The sequence below is a fragment of the Orycteropus afer genome, unplaced genomic scaffold, assembly GCF_000298275.1.
Source record: "Orycteropus afer afer isolate SDZICR_OR568_19922 unplaced genomic scaffold, OryAfe1.0 scaffold00217, whole genome shotgun sequence".
Taxonomy (NCBI): Eukaryota; Metazoa; Chordata; class Mammalia; order Tubulidentata; family Orycteropodidae; genus Orycteropus; species Orycteropus afer.
This window is the reverse complement of record NW_006921804.1, coordinates 3,830,652-3,852,240: the sequence shown is the minus strand read 5'-3', so window position 1 is coordinate 3,852,240 and position 21,589 is coordinate 3,830,652. Positions and strand designations below refer to the sequence as shown.

The following is a 21,589-nucleotide window of genomic DNA, read 5'->3' as shown; positions in this document are numbered from 1 at the left end:
GAAACCATCTCCTTGCCCGTTGTTGTTGTTAGCTGCTGGGAAGTTGATTCGAACTCATGGCGACCCCATATGAACAGAGGAGAATTGCTCCATTAGGGTTTTTTGAAAAAAATAATTATTTCTGTTGTGTTGGGAATATACAAAACAAAAACATATACCGATTCATGTTTCTGCATGTACTATTCCTTGATATTGATTGTATTCTTCGAGTTGTGCAACCATTCTCATCCTCCTTTTCTGAGTTGTTCTCTACCATTAACATAAACTCACTGCCCCCTGAGCTGACTATGTAATCTTTTCAAGTTGCTATTGTCAGTTTAGGAGCTCTGATAGTGTAGTGCTTAAGGCATTTGACTGCTAACCAGAAGGCAGTTCAAACCCACCAGCCACTCCTTGGAAGGAAGGTTGGACAATCTACTTCTTTAATGATAACTGCCTCAGAAACCCAAGCAGGGGTCACTGTGAGTCTGAGCCAACTCTACAGCAGTGAGTTGTTTTGTTGTCAGTTTGATCCCATACAGCTGGGTCACCCTGCTCAAGGCAGACATTCTTTACTAGTGAAGCTAAATTATTGTTTGGTTTTAAGAAGACTGCAGGGGCTATTTTGGTTTAAGAGTTAAAGATTATCTCAGGGCAATGATTTCAGGGGTTTATTCAGCCTCCATGACTCTATAAATGTTGGATCCCATGAGAATGTGAAATTTGTTCTGCGTTTCCCCCTTTCGATCAAGATACCTCATCTAGTTCTTCTGTCTCATGGCAAAGGAGGCAGTGTTTATTGAGGCGATTAACCACACATCCCATTTATTCCTGACTTTCCTTCTTCCTGGGTTGCTTCAGGTGAATAGAGACCAGCTGTTGGGCCTCGGAAAGAGCTCTGGTGGTGTAGTGCCTAAGGTATTTGACTGTTAACCAAAAGGTTGGTGGTTTAAACCTACCAGCCTCTCTGCAGAAGGAAGACTGGGCAGTCTAGTTCCATAAAGATTTACCACCTTGGAAACCCAGAGGGGTCGGGGAGTGTCTCTCTGAGTTGGAATCGACTTGATGGCAGTGAGTTTTTGGTTTGGTTGTGCCTTGGACTCCATGGGGTTTTCAAGGCTGTGACCTTTCAAAAGTAGATCAGCAGGCCTGTCTTCTGAGGTGCCTCTGGGTGGGTTCGAGCCATCAACTTTTTGGCTAATAGTCCAAGCCTTAACCATTTGCACCACCAGGGCCTCATCACCTTGCTTAGAAATGAGGAAACATAATCTAAAAGATTAAGCCTATCCCTCCCCCCACCATATTTGTTTCTTCTCTCTCTCTCTCTCTCTCTCCCTCCCTCTTTTTTTTTTTTTTTAATTTTTTTTGTGATTTGGGTGAAAGTTTACAGAGCAAATTTATTTTCCCTATAGCAGTTCATACATATTTTGTCTCATGGCATTGACTGTGATTCCCCACAATGCAAAAGCTCTCTTCCCCTTCCTCCCCATAGTTACCTCTTCCCTGTGTCCTTCCCTCCCATGCACTCCCCCCTACAGCTATCTCCCTGTGCAAACACTGTACTTCTGTTCTCCCATGACTGATCACACCAAGGAGTGTATCTACCTGATGTAAATATTCATCCCATATGCCTGTCTATTGTTTGGCTGGAAGCCACAGCAATGAGTTCAGTTCCAGACCTGAAGGGTAACTAGGGGCTATAGTAAAAGTAGGGCCCTCTTTTATTTGGTCCAGCCTCTTGACCAAGGTTACATACTTGGTATATGGCAGGGCTAAGCCTCTGCTATCTTTTATATTGTATTTTTCCATTTCCAAAACTCCAGCATATAAACTCAAACCAATTCCTAAATGAACAGAGATACATTTCTCTCTTTAAAAACAAAAACAAAAACCACAGGTATCTTTTTCTATTCATCTCTTTTACTGGATATGGCCATTCATCCATTCAATTTGTTATAGATATTAAAGTATGTCTCTACATTCTTGTAGAAAACTTTGAAATATTAATTCAGGGAAAACACCCAGCAGCAGCCACTGTTCATGTTCTTTCTAGTCTTTTGTCCAATTGATTTTTCTCCCCACAATGAAATTTTACTAACTACAACAATGCAAACTCAGTGCACTGCCATCAAGTCAGATCAGACTCATAGCAACCCTTCCTTGGGTTTCCAAGGCGGTATCACTACAGAAGTAGATTGCCCAACCTTCCTTCCGAGGAGTGGCTGGTGGGTTTGAACTGCCAGCCTTCTGGTTAGCAGTCAAATGCCTAAGGCACTACATTACCAGAGCTCCTCTACTAACTACAGGGAGTCTCCAACCTACTATGTATCGAGTTGTGATGAACTGCATTATGACCATCCTTTCTTTCTTTTCTTGTATATCTTATTGTTAGTAATATGTACTACATACATGTGCTGCAGTGCATAATTTGCTGTTTTCATCATATCTGTAAGTTTATAAGTAAAGTTTCCAACCCCTAAAGACAAATAAAGGTTGACTTTTTAAAGTTACTGATAAAGAAGGTAGTAATAATAATGAAAACTGAAGGAAAAAAAAAAAAGAGGTATTTAACTTATGTCGGAACCAACTTATATAAAGGAGTGGTTGGAATGGAACCCCATCATAAGTTGGGGACTGCCTGTCCACAGTTTTTTAGCAAGATGCCAGACCTGTGTTAAATGCTGGTTTTGTAAAGCTGAGGACTATACAGTTCTAGAATATGAGAAATGCAGGGATGATTTTTTTAAAATACAGATAAAATTAATTCCTGGAGCTAGGTAGACTTGGTTTAAATCCCAGTTTTTTTCTTTCATTTCTTGTTATTTAATGTCTTCATGCCTCCGTTTTCCCACTTGTAAAATGGAGCTAATAATGGTACCTACCTAAGAGTGCTATGGTGAGGATTAGAGTTTATTCATGCCAAGTGGCTATAATGGTACCTGGCACATTGTAAGTGTTTGATTACCGTGAGATGTTTTTACCTTTGTTGTTTTGTTACTATCACCACTCTCACTCCTACTGTGAATACACACACACTATGTAGGGGCTCAGTGAATGGTGTTCCTTCCCGGTCTTCACCTAACATGCTAACTGAAGAAAGGCATTAGGAAATAGAAAACACCTGTGGGGAAAGACCTTTGGCCTAGATGGAAAAAAATGAAGACTTGTTTACATGTTCTTATTCTTTGTTTCACTTTTCTTGTTTTGCTTCAAATGTGTGGGTCGTCAAGTTCTAGTAGTGGCTGTTTAATATGATGCTGCGAGGGAGAGATGAGATGATAATATAGGCACACGAACCACTTGGCACTGATATAGTTTGTTGTTGTTGTTATGTGCCGTCAAGTCAGACCCGACTCATAACAACCCCTCCTTGGGTTTCTGAGGTGGTATCACTATGGAAGTAGATTGTCCAACCTTCCTTCCAAGGAGTGGCTGGTAGGTTTGAACCAAAGCCTTCTGGTTAGCAGTCAAGTGCCTTAGGCACTATGCTACCAGAGCTCCTTGATATATGGTAGCCTCAGCAAAAAAGTTGGTGATAGTAATATTTTATTAGTATGCAATAGGTATTATTACTACCCATTGGCCAATTTGTCGCATTGTGGTAGCTGTGTGTTGCTAAGATGCCAGAAGCTATGCCACCAGTGTTTTGAATACCGACAGGGTCACCCATGGTGAACAGGTGTTAGTGGAGCTTCCTGATTAGGACTAGGAAGAAAGGCCTGGCAGTCTACTTCAGAAAATTAGTCAAGGAAAACCTTATGGATCACCACAGAATATTGCCTGATAATAGTGCTAGAAGATGAGGTGTTCAAAATATACAGTGGCCTTAGCAGTAGACTTGAGTATGCCAGTGATTGTGAGGATGGTACAGGAATGGACAAGGTGTTTTTCTGATGGACATGGTGGGGTGACCATCGGAGCCAACTTGTCAGCTACTAACTATTGTTATTATTGTTGTTGTTGTGTAAGTTATTTCTTCTTGAGTCTCACTTTCTTCTTCTGTGAAACGAGAATGATTATTATTAATAGTGAGGCAAAGTGGTTCTGGTGCCCATCGAAATGATCTGAATCAGAGGTCGCCAGAGTCATCTGGGGAGCTTTAAAATAATCTCGTTATTTAAGACTTAATTTCTTTATTAGAGAAATTTCCTTCATTCTGTTCACATTCTGGATTTTTAGAGATAATACCAAAATAAATTTCCCACTTGACCACCTCAGGAATCTGAGCCACAGACGTTAAATGTCCTCCTCTGGGCCACATACCATGTTGGGTACAGAGCTGAAAGTAAAAACTATATGGGCCTCTCTTTCTTCCTGGAGCATCTCTCTGGGTTTTGGAGCCTTTTACAAACCCACCCCCAGGATTCTGAAGTCGTAGACTGAAGTGGGCTTAAAAGGCTCCCAAATGACACTGTGCATGGGCTGCATTTGGGGAACCATTGGGCTGAATGACCATCTGTGGTCAGCCATGTTTTCTCTAGTGCTGCCCCATCCCCTGGTTCCATTCTAGCTCCCGCTGCCCTTTGTTTGACCTTCATTCACCCCTGCTGTGAGTCTAGTTCTCTGACAGGCTGGGTTATGATGAACACAAGGGGTGGAAAACTGGGTCCCTCCTGTGAATTCTAGGTCTGATTCTGAACTCTGTCTCTGACTTGCTGTGTGGCTTTGGACAAGTTGCTTTCTGTCTCCAGTCCTCTGTTTTTCCTTCAGTACGTGGGGAGGTTGTACATACTGTTATGCCGCCTTCAGCACTGCTGGTGTGTGGTTTTCTCTCCTCCTGACATTGGTACTTTCCTGCTAGAAATTCTCTCCCGAGCAGAAGCAGGCTCACCCCCTCTTCCACTCTCTTGCTAGTCCTTTCTTCCTGGCTCAGGGATGAACGTGTCTTTGCATAAACAAATTTCTGTGATATTTTTTAACTTCTTGATGGCAAAATGATAAGCTGAGAAGAAAATAAATATCTCAAGATGCAGAAACATTTCATCCTGTCATGCATGGTTCAGCTCCTGGAACTTTGGGCCTGTGTTTATTGCCAAGCACTGGCCCCTTGTTACTGCTCTCACTCTAATAGTTGGCCTCCTGCTGCCGTGAGGGATTTCTGCAGAAACACTGTTTCCATGGAGGAAAGGGCCTTGCAAGAGCGTCTGGTCCACATTCCTCCTTCTACCAGGTGGTGCTAAACCTGCCCAGGCATTTAAGAATTTATTGCTTAAGTTAAATATTTGTATATATATATTTTTACTCCAAAAAGGTACATAGAAGGAAATGAAAATGTTAATAGTGCTTTTATTAGGTGGTATATATCCTTCCATTTTTTTCTTCCTGTTTGTGAAAATATATTCCCACATATAATATGTTGTTATGTGCCATCGAGTTGGACCCAATTCATAGCAACCCCTCCTTGTGTTTCTGAGGTGGTATTGCTATAGAAGTAGATTACCTAGCCTTCCTTCCAAGGAGTGGCTAGTGGGTTTGAACGACCAGCCTTCTGGTTAGCAGTCAAGTGCCTTAGGCACTATGCTAGCAGAGCTCCTACATATAATATACAATAAATAATATAATAGAAATAAGTTTCTTTAGAAACACTGGATCAAACTATATGGAATTTTTTCTTGTCTTGCATTTTTCACATAGCATATCATGTCATCAGTATTTTTCTAAACTATCTTTTAAAGCTCGCATTATATGGCTATGTCATAACTTGTATAACTTGTCCCTCATGGTTGTATATTTGGTTATTTCCAGTGCTGTGTTCCTTTAAATAATGTGGTGAGTTTCACTCTATTATTAGACCCTAGCAGATGACTTCAGAGTCCACGGACTGTTAATAACAACCCTTTCTTCTTGTCTACAGATTCCAAGACTCCTAGAACTCAGACCGAGGTGACCTCCTCCACTCAGGTGAGCTCATGGTTTTGTACAAGGGTCAGGGCAGCAGCACTTACTAGTTACGCTGGCACCAGGCAGGATTTGGCTCACATCCCAGTTCTGCCACTTACTCGATTATTTGAACTTTTCCAGCTTCTGCAAAACAGAATAATAGCAGTTCTCACGTCACAGAGCTGTTGTGCCCATGTGAAGTGTCAGCAGCGTTGTCCTGGCATGTAGAACTCTTCTTTGTCTAGTGGCTGCTGTTTAATCATTGAGCTTTTTGGACACCACTAATGGCTTAGCAAAGGAGCTCTGGTGGCATAGTGCCTAAGCCATTTGACTACTAACCAGAAGTTTGGCAGTTCAAACCCACCAGCCACTCTGCAGAAGGAAGACAGGGTGATTTACTTCTATAAAGATTTAGTGCCTCAGAAACCCACTGGGGGTTGCTATGAGTCGGAATCGACTTGATGGCAGTGGGTTTGGTTTTTTGGTTTGGTAATGGCTTAACAAAGAGCTCTGATGGTGCAGTGGCTTTTTGGCTGCGAACCAAAAGGTCAGTGGTTCAAACCTACCAGCTGTCCATGGGAGGAAGATGAGGTAGTCCATTTCTGTAAAGTTTTACAGCCTTAGAAACTCTATGGGAACAGTTCTACTCTGTCCTATAGGGTTGCCGTGAGTTGGAATTAACTCAATGGCAGTGGGTTTAAGTCAATTCATCCAAGCGCTTGCCCCTGTGGATTCCTGGTGTCATAATTTTCTAGAAAGAGGATTACCTCTGAAGCTGCTTAACAAACTCTTTGAATAATCCAATTTCCTAACCAACCGTATCTCCTCCCATGGCCCTTAAGTCTCTAAATGCTAAGCTGGGAGGCTCAGCTACTTCTGGAGCTGAGTAGCACAGGGGAGGAGCCCGGGGCTCCTAAACCTTGTACAGATTTGATGTAGGACTGTCCAGACACCTGCAGGAAGAAGCTCCAGGATGAAGCTGAGGCCTGTGGTGTCCCAGGGATCTCCCCTCACTGGAGGGGGGTTACTGACACGTATGATGACCAACCAGGCATTGCCAGGCTGGAATACCTTGCATTTGTTCTCTCATCTAATTCTCATGTTAGGCCTATGAGGAATTAGAATCCCTATTGTATGAGGGGGAATTGGTGCTTCATTGGTAGAATTCTTGCCTGCCATGCAGGAGACCTGAATTCTCTTCCCAGCCGTGCACCTCATGGGCAGCCCCCACCCGTCTGTTAGTGGAGTCCTGGATGCTGCCATGATGCTGAACAGGTTTCAGCAGAGCTGCCAGACTCAAATGAACTAAGAGGAAAGGCCTAGCTACGTACTTCAGAAAAATCAGCAGTGAAAACCCTGTGGATCCCGACAATCTAATGTGCAACCAACCAGTCATGGGGATGGCACGGAACTGGGGAGCATTTCATTTGGTCATGTGGGGGGCTTCCATGAGTCAGGGACCGACTTGACGGCAGCTAACATTTTATGAGGGAGGAAGACTGAGGTCCAGGTAGATTAAGAAACTCACCTAAGGTCATGTAGCTAGTAAGTAGTGCCAGGGGTTTAGTCTGTGCTTTTCCCTGTAAGTGACAATAGCAGACTTGTAAAGACAATTGCTGCTTCAGTGTATTTATTGAGTGTTTCCTCTTTGGAAAGGGCTATGCCCTTAAGCTCTTGATGGAGAGGCAGATGGAAAGAAATCTCCACCTTGAGCAGGCAAGGGATATTACATTTTTAATAGAAACAATAGTGAAAAAGTGTGACAAAAGCCAGATATGGGGAGGCTCATGGAGTGCAGAAAGGAATTCCTTAGGTGAATCAGAAGTTTTGAGGAGATGGTATCTGAACTGGGTTCATTTCTCAAATCCGCAGAATCAGGCTTAAGGTGAGGAATGTCTCTTTTAGGTATCAACTACTAAAGAAGATGGTGATGTTAATACTCCCCCTATGTATCCTACAAATGCAACAAGTCTCCCAGGTAAGGATTGGGTATTTTTGTACATTCCTATAGTCTGAGGGGCACAAGAATCTTGTCTCTTCAGAAAGTCCTTTCTTACTTGGAAAAGTTGGCAGAAGGACAACCTGAGTTCATGAAAAGGGTCAATGGCAAAAATATAAACTGCTTTATACATTAGTGGTACAGTGGTTAAAGCATTTGACTGCTAACCGAAAGATCATCAGTTCAGACCCACAAGCCACTCCACAGGAGAAAGATGAGGCACTCTGCTTTTATAAAGATTCACAGCCTTGGTAACTCTATGAGACAGTTTTACTCTATCCTATAGGGTTGCTATGAGTTGGAATCAACTCGATGGCAGTGGGTTTGGTTTTTGGTTTATACATTCAAACTTGATATTGTTAGTCAAGAAATAGTGAGGGGACCATAAGAATACGACAAATTTGAAATATTTCACTCTTAGCCACAATAAAAGTGAATGTACTACTAACAAAATTATTGGCGTCTGAAATGGAATGCATGTTGGGGAAGTTTTCGTTTTGGGAGCCCTTGATTCTAGTGCTTCTGAATTGTCTCTACAACTCCCTCTACCACAAGCCTAGGAAAATGTATCAATATAGGAATCAAGGAAAATCACAGTTCCTATGTTTGTTTTAAGAAGGCCTGGTGGCACAATGGTTAAGTGCTTGGCTGCTAATCAGAAGTTTGGCGATTCAAACCTACCCAGTGGCTCCATGAGAAAAAGACCTGGTGATTTCTATAAGGGTTACAGTCTAGCAAGTAGCAACTGGGATCTTAAAAGCTTGCAAGCAGCCATCTAGATGCAATGATGGGTTTCTCCTCGTCCAGAGCAAAGAAGAATGAAGAAAACCAAAGATTCATGGAAACAATTAGTCCTAGCAACTGGTACACCATACGATCTGCAGCCTATATGACTATGAGACCAGAAAAACTAGATGGTGCCCAGCTACCACTGTCAACCACTCAGAGGGGGACCTATGTAGGAGATCCTGGGTAGAAAGGGAGAATAATGTGAAACAAAACTCAAAATCATTAAAAATTAAAAAAAGGGGGACCAGGTTTGTTGGTCTGATACAGCCTGATGGAACCACTGAGACTATGGCCCCTAGATGCCATTCAGGTCTGGAATTGAACCCACTCCTGTGGCTTCCAGCCAAACAAAAGACAGGCGTATGAGTTGAACATTTACATTATGTAGATACACTCCTTGGAGAGAACAATCATGGGAGAAAGAAGGGCTGCTTATGCACAAGGAGACACAGCTCAGGGGGCAGGAGGGCATGGAGGGATAGACACAAGGAAGAGATGACTGTTGGGAGGAAGTGGGAGGGGAGCTGTTGCATTGTGGGAAATTGTAGTCAATGTCATGAGACAAAGTATATGTGAACTGCTGTATGGAAAGTGAATTTGCTCTGGAAACTTTCACCCAAATCACAATTAAAGAAAAAAAAAAAAGATCATGGCCTAGGAAACCCTATGGGGGACTACTACTATGTCTCATAGGGTCTCTAGGAATCAGGATCGACTTGACAGCAGCACCTAACCTGTTTGTTTTACTGCACATGTGGGATTCATGGAGGCCAGGCTCCAGAGGTTCAGTGGTTAAGCGGCTCCATCTGATGGTTATTGGACTTGCTGAGGAAGTCCTTGGCCCCATCACCCTTACCTGGGCAGTTTCCTGCCTTCCTCTGATGCCAGTTGCCCATGCTGCACTATCCTGGTTGAAAAGCCCTACTGCAATTCAGTGTGCCTGTGGAGCACCTACTGACTACCTGGGGCTAAGTTCTGCACATCTGGGGACTCAGAGGAAGGGAAGCCCATCCCTGCTCTCAACAGATCTGTAGTCCAGCAGGCAGGCTCTGACAAAGAGTAAACCTGTAACTGTAATAAAGAGTAGAATGTGGGATCTGCCAAAGGAAGGCATAGATAGAGTGAAGCTGCAATTTAGAGATTCAAGAGAGCATATCCAGTTGGAGAGATCACAGGAGGTTCATGGAGGAGGTGCCGTTTGAAATGGGCCTTGAGTGATATGATAGGGTGGCAGGCAGTTGAGGTGTGTGTATAAGGACTCCAGTGGTCATAGGAACCCTCAAATCTTCTCCCTCCACCTTCATTGATAATCTCATCCAGACTCATGTCTTTAAAGACCATCTATGGGCTGATGACTCCATCCCTGACCTTTTCCTTAAGACCTATACTTACTCATGGATCCAACTGCCTAGTCGAGATATGTACTCAGAACCTAGTAAATACCTCAAACTCACCATACCTAAAACAGAATGCTTGATGCCTCCTGTGAAAGTCAAATCAATCCCCATTTCTCCAATACCAAATGTGTTGATCATTTCAAATCAGTTTATTATAAATTCTTTTCCACTTCTCTTCTGACACTGCCAGCCCCTGCCGCACTTCGTCCTCTGACCCTAACCACCTGGAGCTAAGTCAGATCTCACAAGTTAAACGGCTTAGTCTTCTAGACTACCAAGTCTGGCCAATACCTCAGACACCAGCCTCAAGCTTGTAGTCTCTATGACCTGCCGGCTATAAATTAGGGATTTTCCCACTATCCCTCAGGATACCAGTTATTAAGCTCAGGGGTCTCCAGGGACCTCCTCACTTCTTATCTGTGAATCCCACTACTCCCTTGGTTTTGATAATTCACTAGAATGACTCAGAATACAAGAAAATGCTGTACTTATGATTATAGATTTATTGTAACAAAAGGATAAAATTAAAGAGACTTAGAGGGCAAGGTGGGAGAGTTTCTAATGTAGAGCTTCCATGTCTGAAAAAGAGACATGCCTTACATCAACCAGGAAGCCCCTGGAGCTTTGGTGTCCAGGCCTTTACTGGGGCCTCTTTACATAGTCATGATTGATCAGGCCCTAGAAGCTGCTTTTCTTTGTATCCCCAAGGCTTCCAAGAAAGGCACATAATAAATATTTTGGTGAATGAACGAACAAATATAAAAGGTGATGATCTCTGCCAAGAGATAAGAATCACACTTGGAGAGACTTGTCCTGTAGTGAATGCTCGCTTACTAGCCTGGACTCACTGCAATGCCTGAATACAGTGAGCATACAGTGAGCACCTGAGGTGAAGACTGGCAGAGAGTATCATTAACAATGGGCACATTTGGGAAAGAGAGCCTGAATCTTTGCATTCCCAGCAGAAGGAGATAGAATGATGGTTTTGCTTAGATATGCTCTCTGTCCAGCCCAGAGTTTCTCTCTGACAGCAATAGGTAGGGCCTTTCTGTAGGAGGACATGGCTGCTTGTGGAGCTGGTTTGTTCTTTCATACATTCAACAAAAGATTTTGGAGAACCTGCTTTGTACTTGGTGCTGTGTAAGCAGCTGGGAGTACAACAGTGAAAAAGACACATGTGGTTCCCACTTTCAGGGAACTCAATCTAGAGGTGGAGCTGGAGAAGTAACCACGAGGGACTCTTACCCAGCTTGGGGTGGAGTCATTTCTCAAAGGCCTGTCCTTGTCTAAGACTCAAAGGCAGAGTAGGGATTGGACAATGTGTGCGTGGGGGGATGCAGCAAAGGTGGTAGAGCATTCAGACAGATGGAACACATGTGGAAAGGCCTGGAGGAAAGAGGCCATGGTATGTTGGAGAACTGAATGAAGCTTACATGACTGGCAGTTGAGTAGCTGGTGGGGAAACAGGCAAAGGATGATACTTCAATGGAACAAATTGCTTCTAAATACTTTGGGATCTGATTTAAAACATCTGAGCCTCCCAGACATGGCTCTTGGTGGAGCTGCCATCACTGAGGCCCCCACGGGCTTCTGTTTCTTGCACCCCCTCTGTGCCTTAGAAAAACAGGCTAAGCACTATCATGGAAGCCTGTTTTGAAAGTGAGTGGGAATCTGTGGCTCAGAAGCTCTACCCTTGGGGTGTATTTCTTGTCAAGTGGTGAAATCTGAGGGTCTGTCAAATTATGCTGGGAGTGAGGCTACTATAGAGTTGGCTTTGGCCAGAAAATGGGCCAGCTCTTCAAGTGGCCTCTTGGTTAATAGAGCTATTTCCTTCTCTGGGGTTGAAGTTCCTTTGAGGACATTGACAGCACCAGCTGAATTTTTTTTTTCTCTCTCTCTCCCTCTCTCTTTTTTTTTTTTCCCTGTATTACAAGATTCTTCTTCAGAACCACTGCCCATATTCCTGGTGGCTGGAGGAAGTCTGGCCTTTGCAACACTCCTCTGCGTTGTCATTGTGCTGAGGTGAGATGGGTCCTGGGGGATGGATGGCTCTGTGGTGTTCTCACATTTCTAATCTAGCTTTCTAGATTTCATTGAATCATCAGACATTTCTAGAGCATTCATTATTCATTTATTCATTCATACACACACACAAACACACACAGCACCACTCTATGCCAAGTCCTATTTTAGGTGGTATGGGAGACAGTGGTGGGCAGGATAGATATAACCCCTGCCATCATGTTCTCATGAGGAGGACAGACCCAGAGGAGTGATGGCCAGTGTGCTGAGAGCTTCTTTTTGAGCAGCCCATGGCAAGAAGCACTGACTTGGTATTAAGGAGGAGTAGAAGTTGGTGGGATGGAATGGGGGAAGAAGGAGGTTCCAGAAGATAAGTACAGTATGTAATACAGTTTAGAGTCTGTATGTATATACGTGTGTGTGGATGGGTGATTTGTAATTTAGGAGGAGGAGTGGGAAGAAATGTGACTGGTGATGTAGATCAGAGCCATGCTATGTAAAGCCTTGAAAGAGAGGTAGAAGGATTTTAGACTTCTCATGATGGTAATGGGTGCCTATTGGAGAGCTCTAAGAAGACCGTGATCAGTTTGCAGTTTTGAAGAATCACTCTGGATGCAGTTTGGAGAGTGAATGGGAGAGGTAAAAATGGATGCAGGTAGCATAGTATCTAGACAAGAGATAATGATAGCTTGTGCTAGGATGGATGGGGTAATGGGGTTGGAGAGCCATGGATGGCTTCAAGATCTATTTTAGATGTAGAATTGACAAGATTTGATGGCAGATTAGGTGGGGAGGGTGAAGGAAAGGTAAGAGTCAAGGATGACCCTCAAGTTCTTGCTTTAGCAAATAGGCAGACAGTGGTGTCATTCCCTAAGACTGGGAACACTGCAGGAAGAAAAAAATCTTGAGTGAAGAGATGATGCTTCCACTGAGATTTTCTGAGTTTGAGGTGCTTGTGAGAACACCCAAGGGAACATATTTGGTAGAGAAGATGGGAGTGGATAGGTTGAAAAGGGAAGAGGGCTTACAACAGAGCCCGAAAGTACAGTGTGAGCAGACCCACAGCAGAGGTAAGTACATAGTTATATCTGAGGTGCCTGGCCAGACCCCCTTGGGAGTATTGTGTGTCTCAATATGAGCAGATATAAAGAGTCACCTTCAGATTTTCTGTCTTAGTACTCTTCTTCTGCCATGCAAAAGAAACACCCTTTCAGGCTGAGTTGGCCCTTGGTGGCTATAGCACCATGTTCATTTCCTCCCAGTCTCCCCACTTCATTCAGTCACTGGTTTTGTCATTCATTCCTAAAGTTGCAAAAAGTCAGCTGACAGTGCCCCAAATGACTGGACAATAAAGAAAACTCCCAGTGTTCAGGATGTTACTACATATACAGTTTTGCATATGTTGAAGCACAAAGGAAGTGAGGCTGAGCCCTTGGGCAGTACAGGCATACCTTGGAGACATTGCAGGTTCAGTTCCAAACTACCCCAATAAAGTGACTATTCCAGTAAAGTGAGTCACAGGAACTTTTTTATTTCCCATTGTGCAAAAAGGGCAAGGAGGCCACATGTTCTGACCTCCTCAAGTCCCACAAGAGGAAGACAGAATCACCATCAATAGCCCAAGGCCTATTACTGTGAGGCAAGACATGCTGCTTCCCTCCAGCCCTTTCTCCAACTGTTCCTCCCAAAGCACCCACCACCTCTCTCCTGGGTTCACTAATTCACTGCAGTAGCCACACAGAACTCACAGATTATGAGGTTTATTAGGGAAGCACCAAGCTACAATTCGAGTTCAGGAAAAATGCTCAGTCTCTCTCCCAGCCCACCATCCCTCAGCCAAGTCTCTCACAGTCTCTCCCCCAGCAGTGCATGTCCCTCGGTGTCTTACTCAGCAATGCGTGTCTCTTGCGTCTCTTTCCCGGCAGCACGTGTCTCTTTCAGGAGCGCATGTCTCTTTAGGCAGCACATCTTCCTCAAGCAGCAGTCAGAGAGAGTTCTTCCTCTAGGAGGCCTCCTTTTGAGCCCGGCAGAGTGGTCAAACTAACCAATCATATCATCAGAACTCTAAGCACCTGAAAGAGAGTGGGAATCTCCCAGAACATTGTATTGTGCCACGCCCAACAGAAATAACCCAGGTGGATAACATTTATAATCAGGAGCTCCTCAGTTGCTCATTCCACCACTGAGTTTATAATGACTTGTGGGTAGAAAAGCCACACTAAGTAATTTACTACACTGCACAGTACATGTGAAAGTCTACCGGTCTATGGTAGTCTACTGCCCTGCAATAGCATTATGCAAAAGCTTGAAATATTGTGAGAATTAGCAAAATGTTGCCACAGAGACATGAAATGAGCACATCATTGGAAAAATGGTGCCAATAGATTTGCTCGACACAGAGTTGCCACAAACCTTCATTTTGTAAAAAATGAAATGTCTGTGAAGCTCAGGAAAGCAAAGCACAATAAAATGAGATATGCCTGTAGTTAGTTATGATAGTCATAGCAAGTGAAGAAGAAACTGTACTCCTTCCTTCCTTCTTTCTTTCCCCCCTCCCTCCCTCTCTTTTTCCCTCTCTTCCTCCCTCCCTCTTCCCTTTAGTGTAACTTTCAAGGGACTCTAATTGTTGATTATGGGAGATGATCTTTGAAAGTGGGACAGAGAGTGAAATGGCAGAGAGCTTCCCACATTTTAGTTCATTGGATCCTGACAGTGGCCCTGAGCTACCTCGATCACCAGGATTGGAAGATTAGTGTTCTGGTTACCTAGTGCCACTCTGACAAGAATATACCACAAATGGGATGCTTGAACAAACAAGATTTATTCTCTTACAGTTCGGGAGGCTAGAAGTCCAAGTTCAAAATGCCAGGCTCTAGGGGCTGTGTGAAAGCCTCTCGACCTTGGGCTTCAGATCTGCCTCTTGCTTCTGGCCCACTGAAGCTAGAGGCATCTCGTCACTCAGGCAGCTACTGGCTGCTGAGGCAACAAGCCCAAAGGTCAACAAATATAATGCCACAGTCCCAATGATACCAAACCATGTGGCAGGCCACTGATTTAGAGTTAAGCCTATTGAAAGTCCCAAAGTCAGCAGAGCATGGCAGGCTGCTGAACAATGACACAGCTACATGCAGGCTTCAAGCATGCCATAAGCTAGAGACCATTCCCAAAGCTGTTTCTTATAAACAGGAATCACACCACATACCCAAAGGCAGCTACTCAGCTGCTTGTGGTAGGTCCCACCATGGAGTTGATTACCCGTCTCATCATGGGGAATACTACATCTAGCTGCCCAGCCTTTCAACCAGGCTTGGCCAAGTTGACACACAAACTTAACTATCACAGTTAGCAAGATGACAACTCTGTGTTCAGGGTTATGCTCACTTTTCTCTTTCAATGAAGTAGTGAACAAGCTGCCCAAAGACGGCAGAAGATAAAGATCCTGAAGAGTGGAGGCAGCTCCTTCGAGGAGCTGACGGGTCACCACTGTCTATTATACCTTTGGCCCAGAAAAGGCCCCAATCAACATTGAGGAGTCTACCTACTGCTTTCTAAAGGAATCTTTGCCTCCCCACTGACACATATTTCTGGGTTCTGTTTCTATTTCTACATCATTAGGGCTTCAGTATCTGCTCATAACCTGCCACAGACCCTATAGAGTTGCTATCATGATTTCTGTGTTACAGGTGAGGAAACCAAAGCTGAAAGAGGTGGAGTGATTATTGTTAGTAAGGATCAGAATCAAATTTCAGATCCAAAGCTCATGCTCTTTGCGTGGGCCTTAGGGGCTACCTAGTTAAATTCTTTAATTTTATTTAATTTTTGAAATTTTAATTTAATTTTATAAGTGAGAAACCAGTCCCTAGAGGTAAAATGACTTGCCAGGGATACATAGCTTCTGAATAGTAAACTTAGATCTGGAACACATGTCCTGAGAATCCAGCTTGCTGTTAGCCAAGAGGAAGGCCCAGTTCCTCCACCTCTGTTGGTTCTGTCCGTCCACTGTTGGCACTTAACAAGCAGTGCCATCTTGGTGTGCTGTTGTTGTTGTTATGTGCCGTCGAGTCGGACCCAACTCATAGCGACCCCTCCTTGGGTTTCTGAGGCAGTATCGCTACGGAAGTAGATTGCCCCATCTTCCTTCTGAGGAGTGGCTGGTGGGTTTGAACTGCCAGCCTTCTGGTTAGCAGTCAAGTGCCTTAGGCACTACGCTACCAGAGCTCCTTCTTGGTGTGCTATTAACCCCTAATGAAGAAGCATTAGGTTGGGATCTGGCCAGATGCTCCTCACAGACCTAGTTTGCTAATCTGCTCGTGGTATTTGGACACTGGCTGGTTGCTAAACAACCAGAATCCCTGGAGGCATAGGCAGGGCGAGTGCCCTGTGCGAGAACATACCAGTAATTTGTTTCCTAGCCTGGTGAGTTTTCATTTTCTTCCACATAAGGAATTATTAGGCATATTTATTTGGAATGAGGCCAGTTATTTCAAGTGATGAAAAACCCTACCACTCCTAGAGTCCTTCATGTCAAAAACAACTCAAGCAAACATCTAGAGATACTGTGGGAATCTGGGAGTACAGAAATGGCTGAACCACGATGAGTGCTGGGATGTTCACATTTACCACAATTTGTGACAGGCTGTGTTTATACTTTTAGTACATTTATTTTGTGTCTCAACCAAAGCCTAGTATTTTCCTAAATTTTTTTCCAACAAATATATATGTGTGTGTGTGTGTGTGTGTGTGTATTTATATATATATTTAAAGGTGCCATTGAAGAGGTTTGCCTCTTCAATCTAAGATACAACTATTGGTCTCTTGTCTGGAGCAAAGAAGAGTGAAGAAAATCAAAGTCATTTGGAAACAATTAGTCCAAAGATATGATGGAATGTGAAGACCTCAGCCTTCATGACCCTGAGACCAGAAGAACTAGATGGTGCCCAATTACCAATGCCAACGACTTGGAAGGGATTAAAATTGGAGATCCTAGATAGAGTGGAAGGAAGAATGTGGAACAAAATTCAAAAACACGAAAATGACCAGAGTTAGTGATCAGATAGAGGCTGGTGGAACTCCTGAGACTATGGCCCTGGGTTATCCTTCAGGCCTGGAAATGGACTCACTTCTATGGATTAGCTCTCAGCCCAACAGTAGATAGACCTACAAGCAGAACACATACCCCAGAGAGATGTACCCCTTAGATCAATCAACCATGAGACATCAGAAGAGCAGCATTCACATAGAAAGAAAGTTGGACAGACAGGAATGCACAGATAAGAAAGGCACAGGGAGGAGATAGGAAGAGAGCTTTTTATGGTTGGGTATTATAATGGGGGCTGTGAAATCAAATGTGCATGAACTCTTGAGAGTAAAATGAATCTGCTTTGTAAATTTGCACCCAAATCACAATAAAAATTTAAAAAAAAAAAAAAAGAAAAAAGAAAAAAAGTTTTGCCATCTTTGTAAATGGAAAATATATTTTCCAGAGGCCAATCCTCCCCACCCTACTCCTTGTCACCCATCAATTCTTTCTTTCTCTCATTTTACTTCAGCAGGCACTAGGGAAATAGGATTCTCATAGCAGAGAACTCCTTTTCTGCAAGTTTATCTAGAATGGACTTAAACAATTAGATGAGGGCTTCCTATATATATCTATATTTTAAAAAATCATTTTGTATTGAATATAGTGTCTCATTTCAAAATCTCTATATAGGTAGGAGAGGATTGTGGTGTCCTGGGTCACTGAAGTGTCTAGGTGCAGTGGGAACCTCCTGTGGTCTTGACAGAGGGTACTTCTCAATGGGCCTTGGTTTCTTTTTCTTCTTTTTTAAAGGGTGAGGGTTATTATGAGGTGTTTTTTTTTTTTTTAAACAAAACTTTATGAAGCACAAATATGTAACAAAAGTAGAGGCTGGGGTGCTAATGAGTTCTGACAGCTCAGCTGCTGCTGCTTGCCTTCTCACTCACCCACACCCTCTCCGGCCCCAGGCCCTGCTCAGAACCTCCACCCAGGGCCAGGCAGTGCCAGCTGTGGAAACGCCCATGCTGGCTTCTGTCAAAGGCTCCTTTGAGCTTAGTGATTTTCAGAGTCTTATAGCTCTGGTGGCATAGTGCCTAAGGCACTTGACTGCTAACCAGAAGGCTAGTAGTTCAAACCCATCACCCACTCACTCCTCGGAAGGAAAATTGGGCAATCTTCTACTGTAGTGATACCACCTCGGAAACCCAAGGAGGAGTCACTATGAGTCAGGTCTGACTTGATGGCACATAACCACAACAACATTACCTCCTCAAAATATTTAAAGGGAAGGAAAGCTCACCTTTCTCAGTTACCCAATAGTTTCTTAAAATAAAAGAACTGAAGACAGGAACCACTTTCTAGATATTGATTAAATGAGATCAATAGAGATGTTTTAAAAATTATAAGTGATGAATGATTATTACAGGCAATTTGCTAAATACTGAGGAATAGAAAGAAGGGGAAAAAAAAAAAGCATACATTATCCAAAGATGGCCACTGTTAATTTGTTAAATTTACATGTGATTGAAGTATAACATACAGCAAAGGGCACATATCTTAAGTGTACAGCTTGTGAATTTTCATAAAGTGAATGTACTCATGCCATTCACACTCAGATCAAGAACAATTAACACTTTTCTGAATAGGTTCTTTTTTTAAAAAAAATTATGGTAAATATATAAGTAACAAAACATTTGGCATTTCAACAAATACACACAGCTCACTGACATTATCTATGTTGATCATGTTGTTCAACCATCATCGTTAAGAGAATTAACCACTAATTTTTTCATTGCCTTTAACAGAGGCTCAGTGTCCTCCAAGAAGAACACTTAATATTTTGATGAATTTCCTCTAAGTGGTTTTCCTCCACATTGTTTTTTATAGCTGTGATGATTCTGTATCTAGACCTCTGAATGCTGCTTTTTAACATTATAACATAAATACCCACCTCTCCACCCCCCATTACAGATTCTTTGAAAACCTCACTCTTTTTTTTTTCTGATGCAGAAGATATTTTAAAAAATTTTTATTGTGATGTGGGTGAAAGTTTACAGACCAAATTCATTTTCCATACAGCAGTTGCTACACGTTTTCTTTCGTGACATTGACTGCAATTCCCTACAATATAACAGTTCTCTTCCCACTTCCTCCCCATAGTTACCTCTTCCCTGCGTCCTTCCCTCCCAAGCACTCCAGCCTCCCACCCCAGCTGTATCCCTGTGCAAACATTGCCCTTCTGTTCTCTTATAATTGATTGCTCCAGATAGTATATCTACCAGATATAAATGTTCACCCCATATGCCTGTGTTGTTTGGCTGGAAGCCATAGGAGTGAATTCAGTCCCAGACCTGAAAGGTAACTAGGGACCATAGTGCCAGAGGTCTCACCAGGCTTTTTCAGACCAGCAAACATGGTCTTTTTAAAAAATGATTCTGAGTTTTATTCCACATTGTTCTCCCACTCTATCCAGGATCTCCTGCATTGATCCCTTTCTAAGTGATTGGCAGTGGTAGCTGGGCACCATCTAGTTCTGGTCTCATGATCATATAGGCTGAGGATCACATAGTCTACTAGTCCCTTGGACTAATTGTTTCCATGTGTCTTTGGTTTTCTTCATTCTTCTTTGCTCTGGACAAGGAGAGACCCATTGTTGCATCTAGATGGCCGCTTGCAAGTTTTTAAGACCCCAGTCACTACTCAACAAACTAGGATGTAGAGCATGTTTTTGTGTTGTATGTTATGCCAGTTGAACTTGAAGTCCCCTGTGACCATGGTCCCGAGCCCACAGGTCCCACTACTCGCTCCCTCAGGGTAGCTGGCTGTGGCCAAGAAGCCACCACAACCTGGTCCCTTGTCAGCTCCACTCTGCACCTGGACATTCTTAAAGCACATACAAATATCCATGAGGAAGCATCATCTGCCAACCCAATACATGGTCGTGGGCACACTCCCCCCTGTCTAGACATATCTGATCATTCAGCCTGTCCACCCATCTATCCATCTGTAGATCAATGCTTGCCATCATTGACAATGCAGTACCGTACGTGAAAAAGGGTTCATCTTTGTTGTCTGTACCACCCAGGTACCTCTCTATGCCTTCCTCTTCCTCAAGGCCACCATATTGATCACTCACTTTTTGGTACATTGCCCTTCCTTTCACCCAAATCAATACTTGTATCTACCTATCTAGCAGTGTTCCCTCCCCTCCCCTCCCACCCCTGGTAACCAACAAAGTTTCCTTCCATATATAAACCTTTCATTGATTTTTTTGTTTGTTTTTGAATTTTTATTGTGATTTGGGTGAAAATTTGCAGAGCAAATTCATTTTCCATACAGCAGTTTATACACATTTTGTTTCATGACATTGACTGAAATTCTCTACAATGTAACAGCTCTCTTCCCACATCTACCCCATAGTTACCTCTTCCCTGTGTCCTTCCCTCCCATGTACTCCCCCCCCCACCACACACAGTTGTGTCCCTGTACAAACACTGCCCTTCTGTTCTCCCATGACTGATTGCTCCAAGGCATGTATCTACCTGATGTAAACGTTCACCCCATATGCCTGTCTGTTGTTTGGCTGGAAGCCATAAGAGTTCAGTTCTTCAGTTCCAGACCTGAAGGGTCACTAGGGGCCATAGTCTCAGGGATCTCACTAGGCTCTATCAGACCAGCAAAGTTGGTCTTTTTTTCTTTAAATGATTTTGAATTTTGTTCCACGTTGTTTTCTCACTCTATCCAGAATGTCTTGCACCAATCCCCCTCCAAGTGGTTGACAATGGTATCTGGGTACCATCTAGTTCTTCTGGTCCCTGGTTATATAGGCTGAGGATCACATAGTCTACTAGTCCCTTGGACTAATTGCTTCCATGCATATTTGGTTTTCTTCATTCTTCTTTGCTCTGGACAAGGAGAGACCCATCGTTGCATCTAGATGGCCATTTGCAAGCTTTTAAGACCCTAGTTGCTACTCACTGAAGTAGGATGTGGAACAATGTTTTTGTGTAGTATGTTATACCAATTGAGTTTCATGTCCCCTGCAACCATGGTCCCGAGTCCACAGATCCAACTACTCGCTCCCTCAGGGTAGCTGGCTGTGGCCAAGAAGTCACCACAACCTTGTCCCTTGTCAGGTTTACTATACACCCAGACATTCTTACAGCACATACAAAGATGCTGGTAGAAACATCGTCTGCCAACCCTATACATGGTCATGGGCATACTCCCCTCTGCTAGATATACTTGATCATTCAGCCTGTCCACCTGTAGATCAGTGCTTGCCATCTCTGACAGTGCTGTACTATACATGCAACATCATCTTTGTTGTCTGTACCTCCGATGTACCTCTCTGTGTCTTCCTCTTCCTCAGTGCCACTGTGTTGATCACTCACTTCTGGTACATTGCCCTTCCCTGCACCCAAATCAGTACTTGTCTCTACCTATCTAGCGATGTTTCCTCCCCTTCCCTCCCATCCCTGGTAACCAATATATAAACCTTTCCTT

General features: G+C 43.4%; 1 protein-coding gene across 1 annotated transcript in view; it reads left to right on the top strand.

The window, feature by feature from the left end:
* The window catches only part of IL6R (interleukin 6 receptor), a 91,350-nt gene that overhangs the window by 63,434 nt on the left and 6,327 nt on the right, over positions 1 to 21,589 (top strand). Inside the window, exons 7-9 of the mRNA XM_042782007.1 lie at positions 5,834 to 5,880; positions 7,765 to 7,837; positions 11,973 to 12,066. Of these exons, the coding sequence (XP_042637941.1) occupies positions 5,834 to 5,880; positions 7,765 to 7,837; positions 11,973 to 12,066 (214 nt within the window). The remainder of the gene's footprint in view (positions 1 to 5,833; positions 5,881 to 7,764; positions 7,838 to 11,972; positions 12,067 to 21,589) is intronic.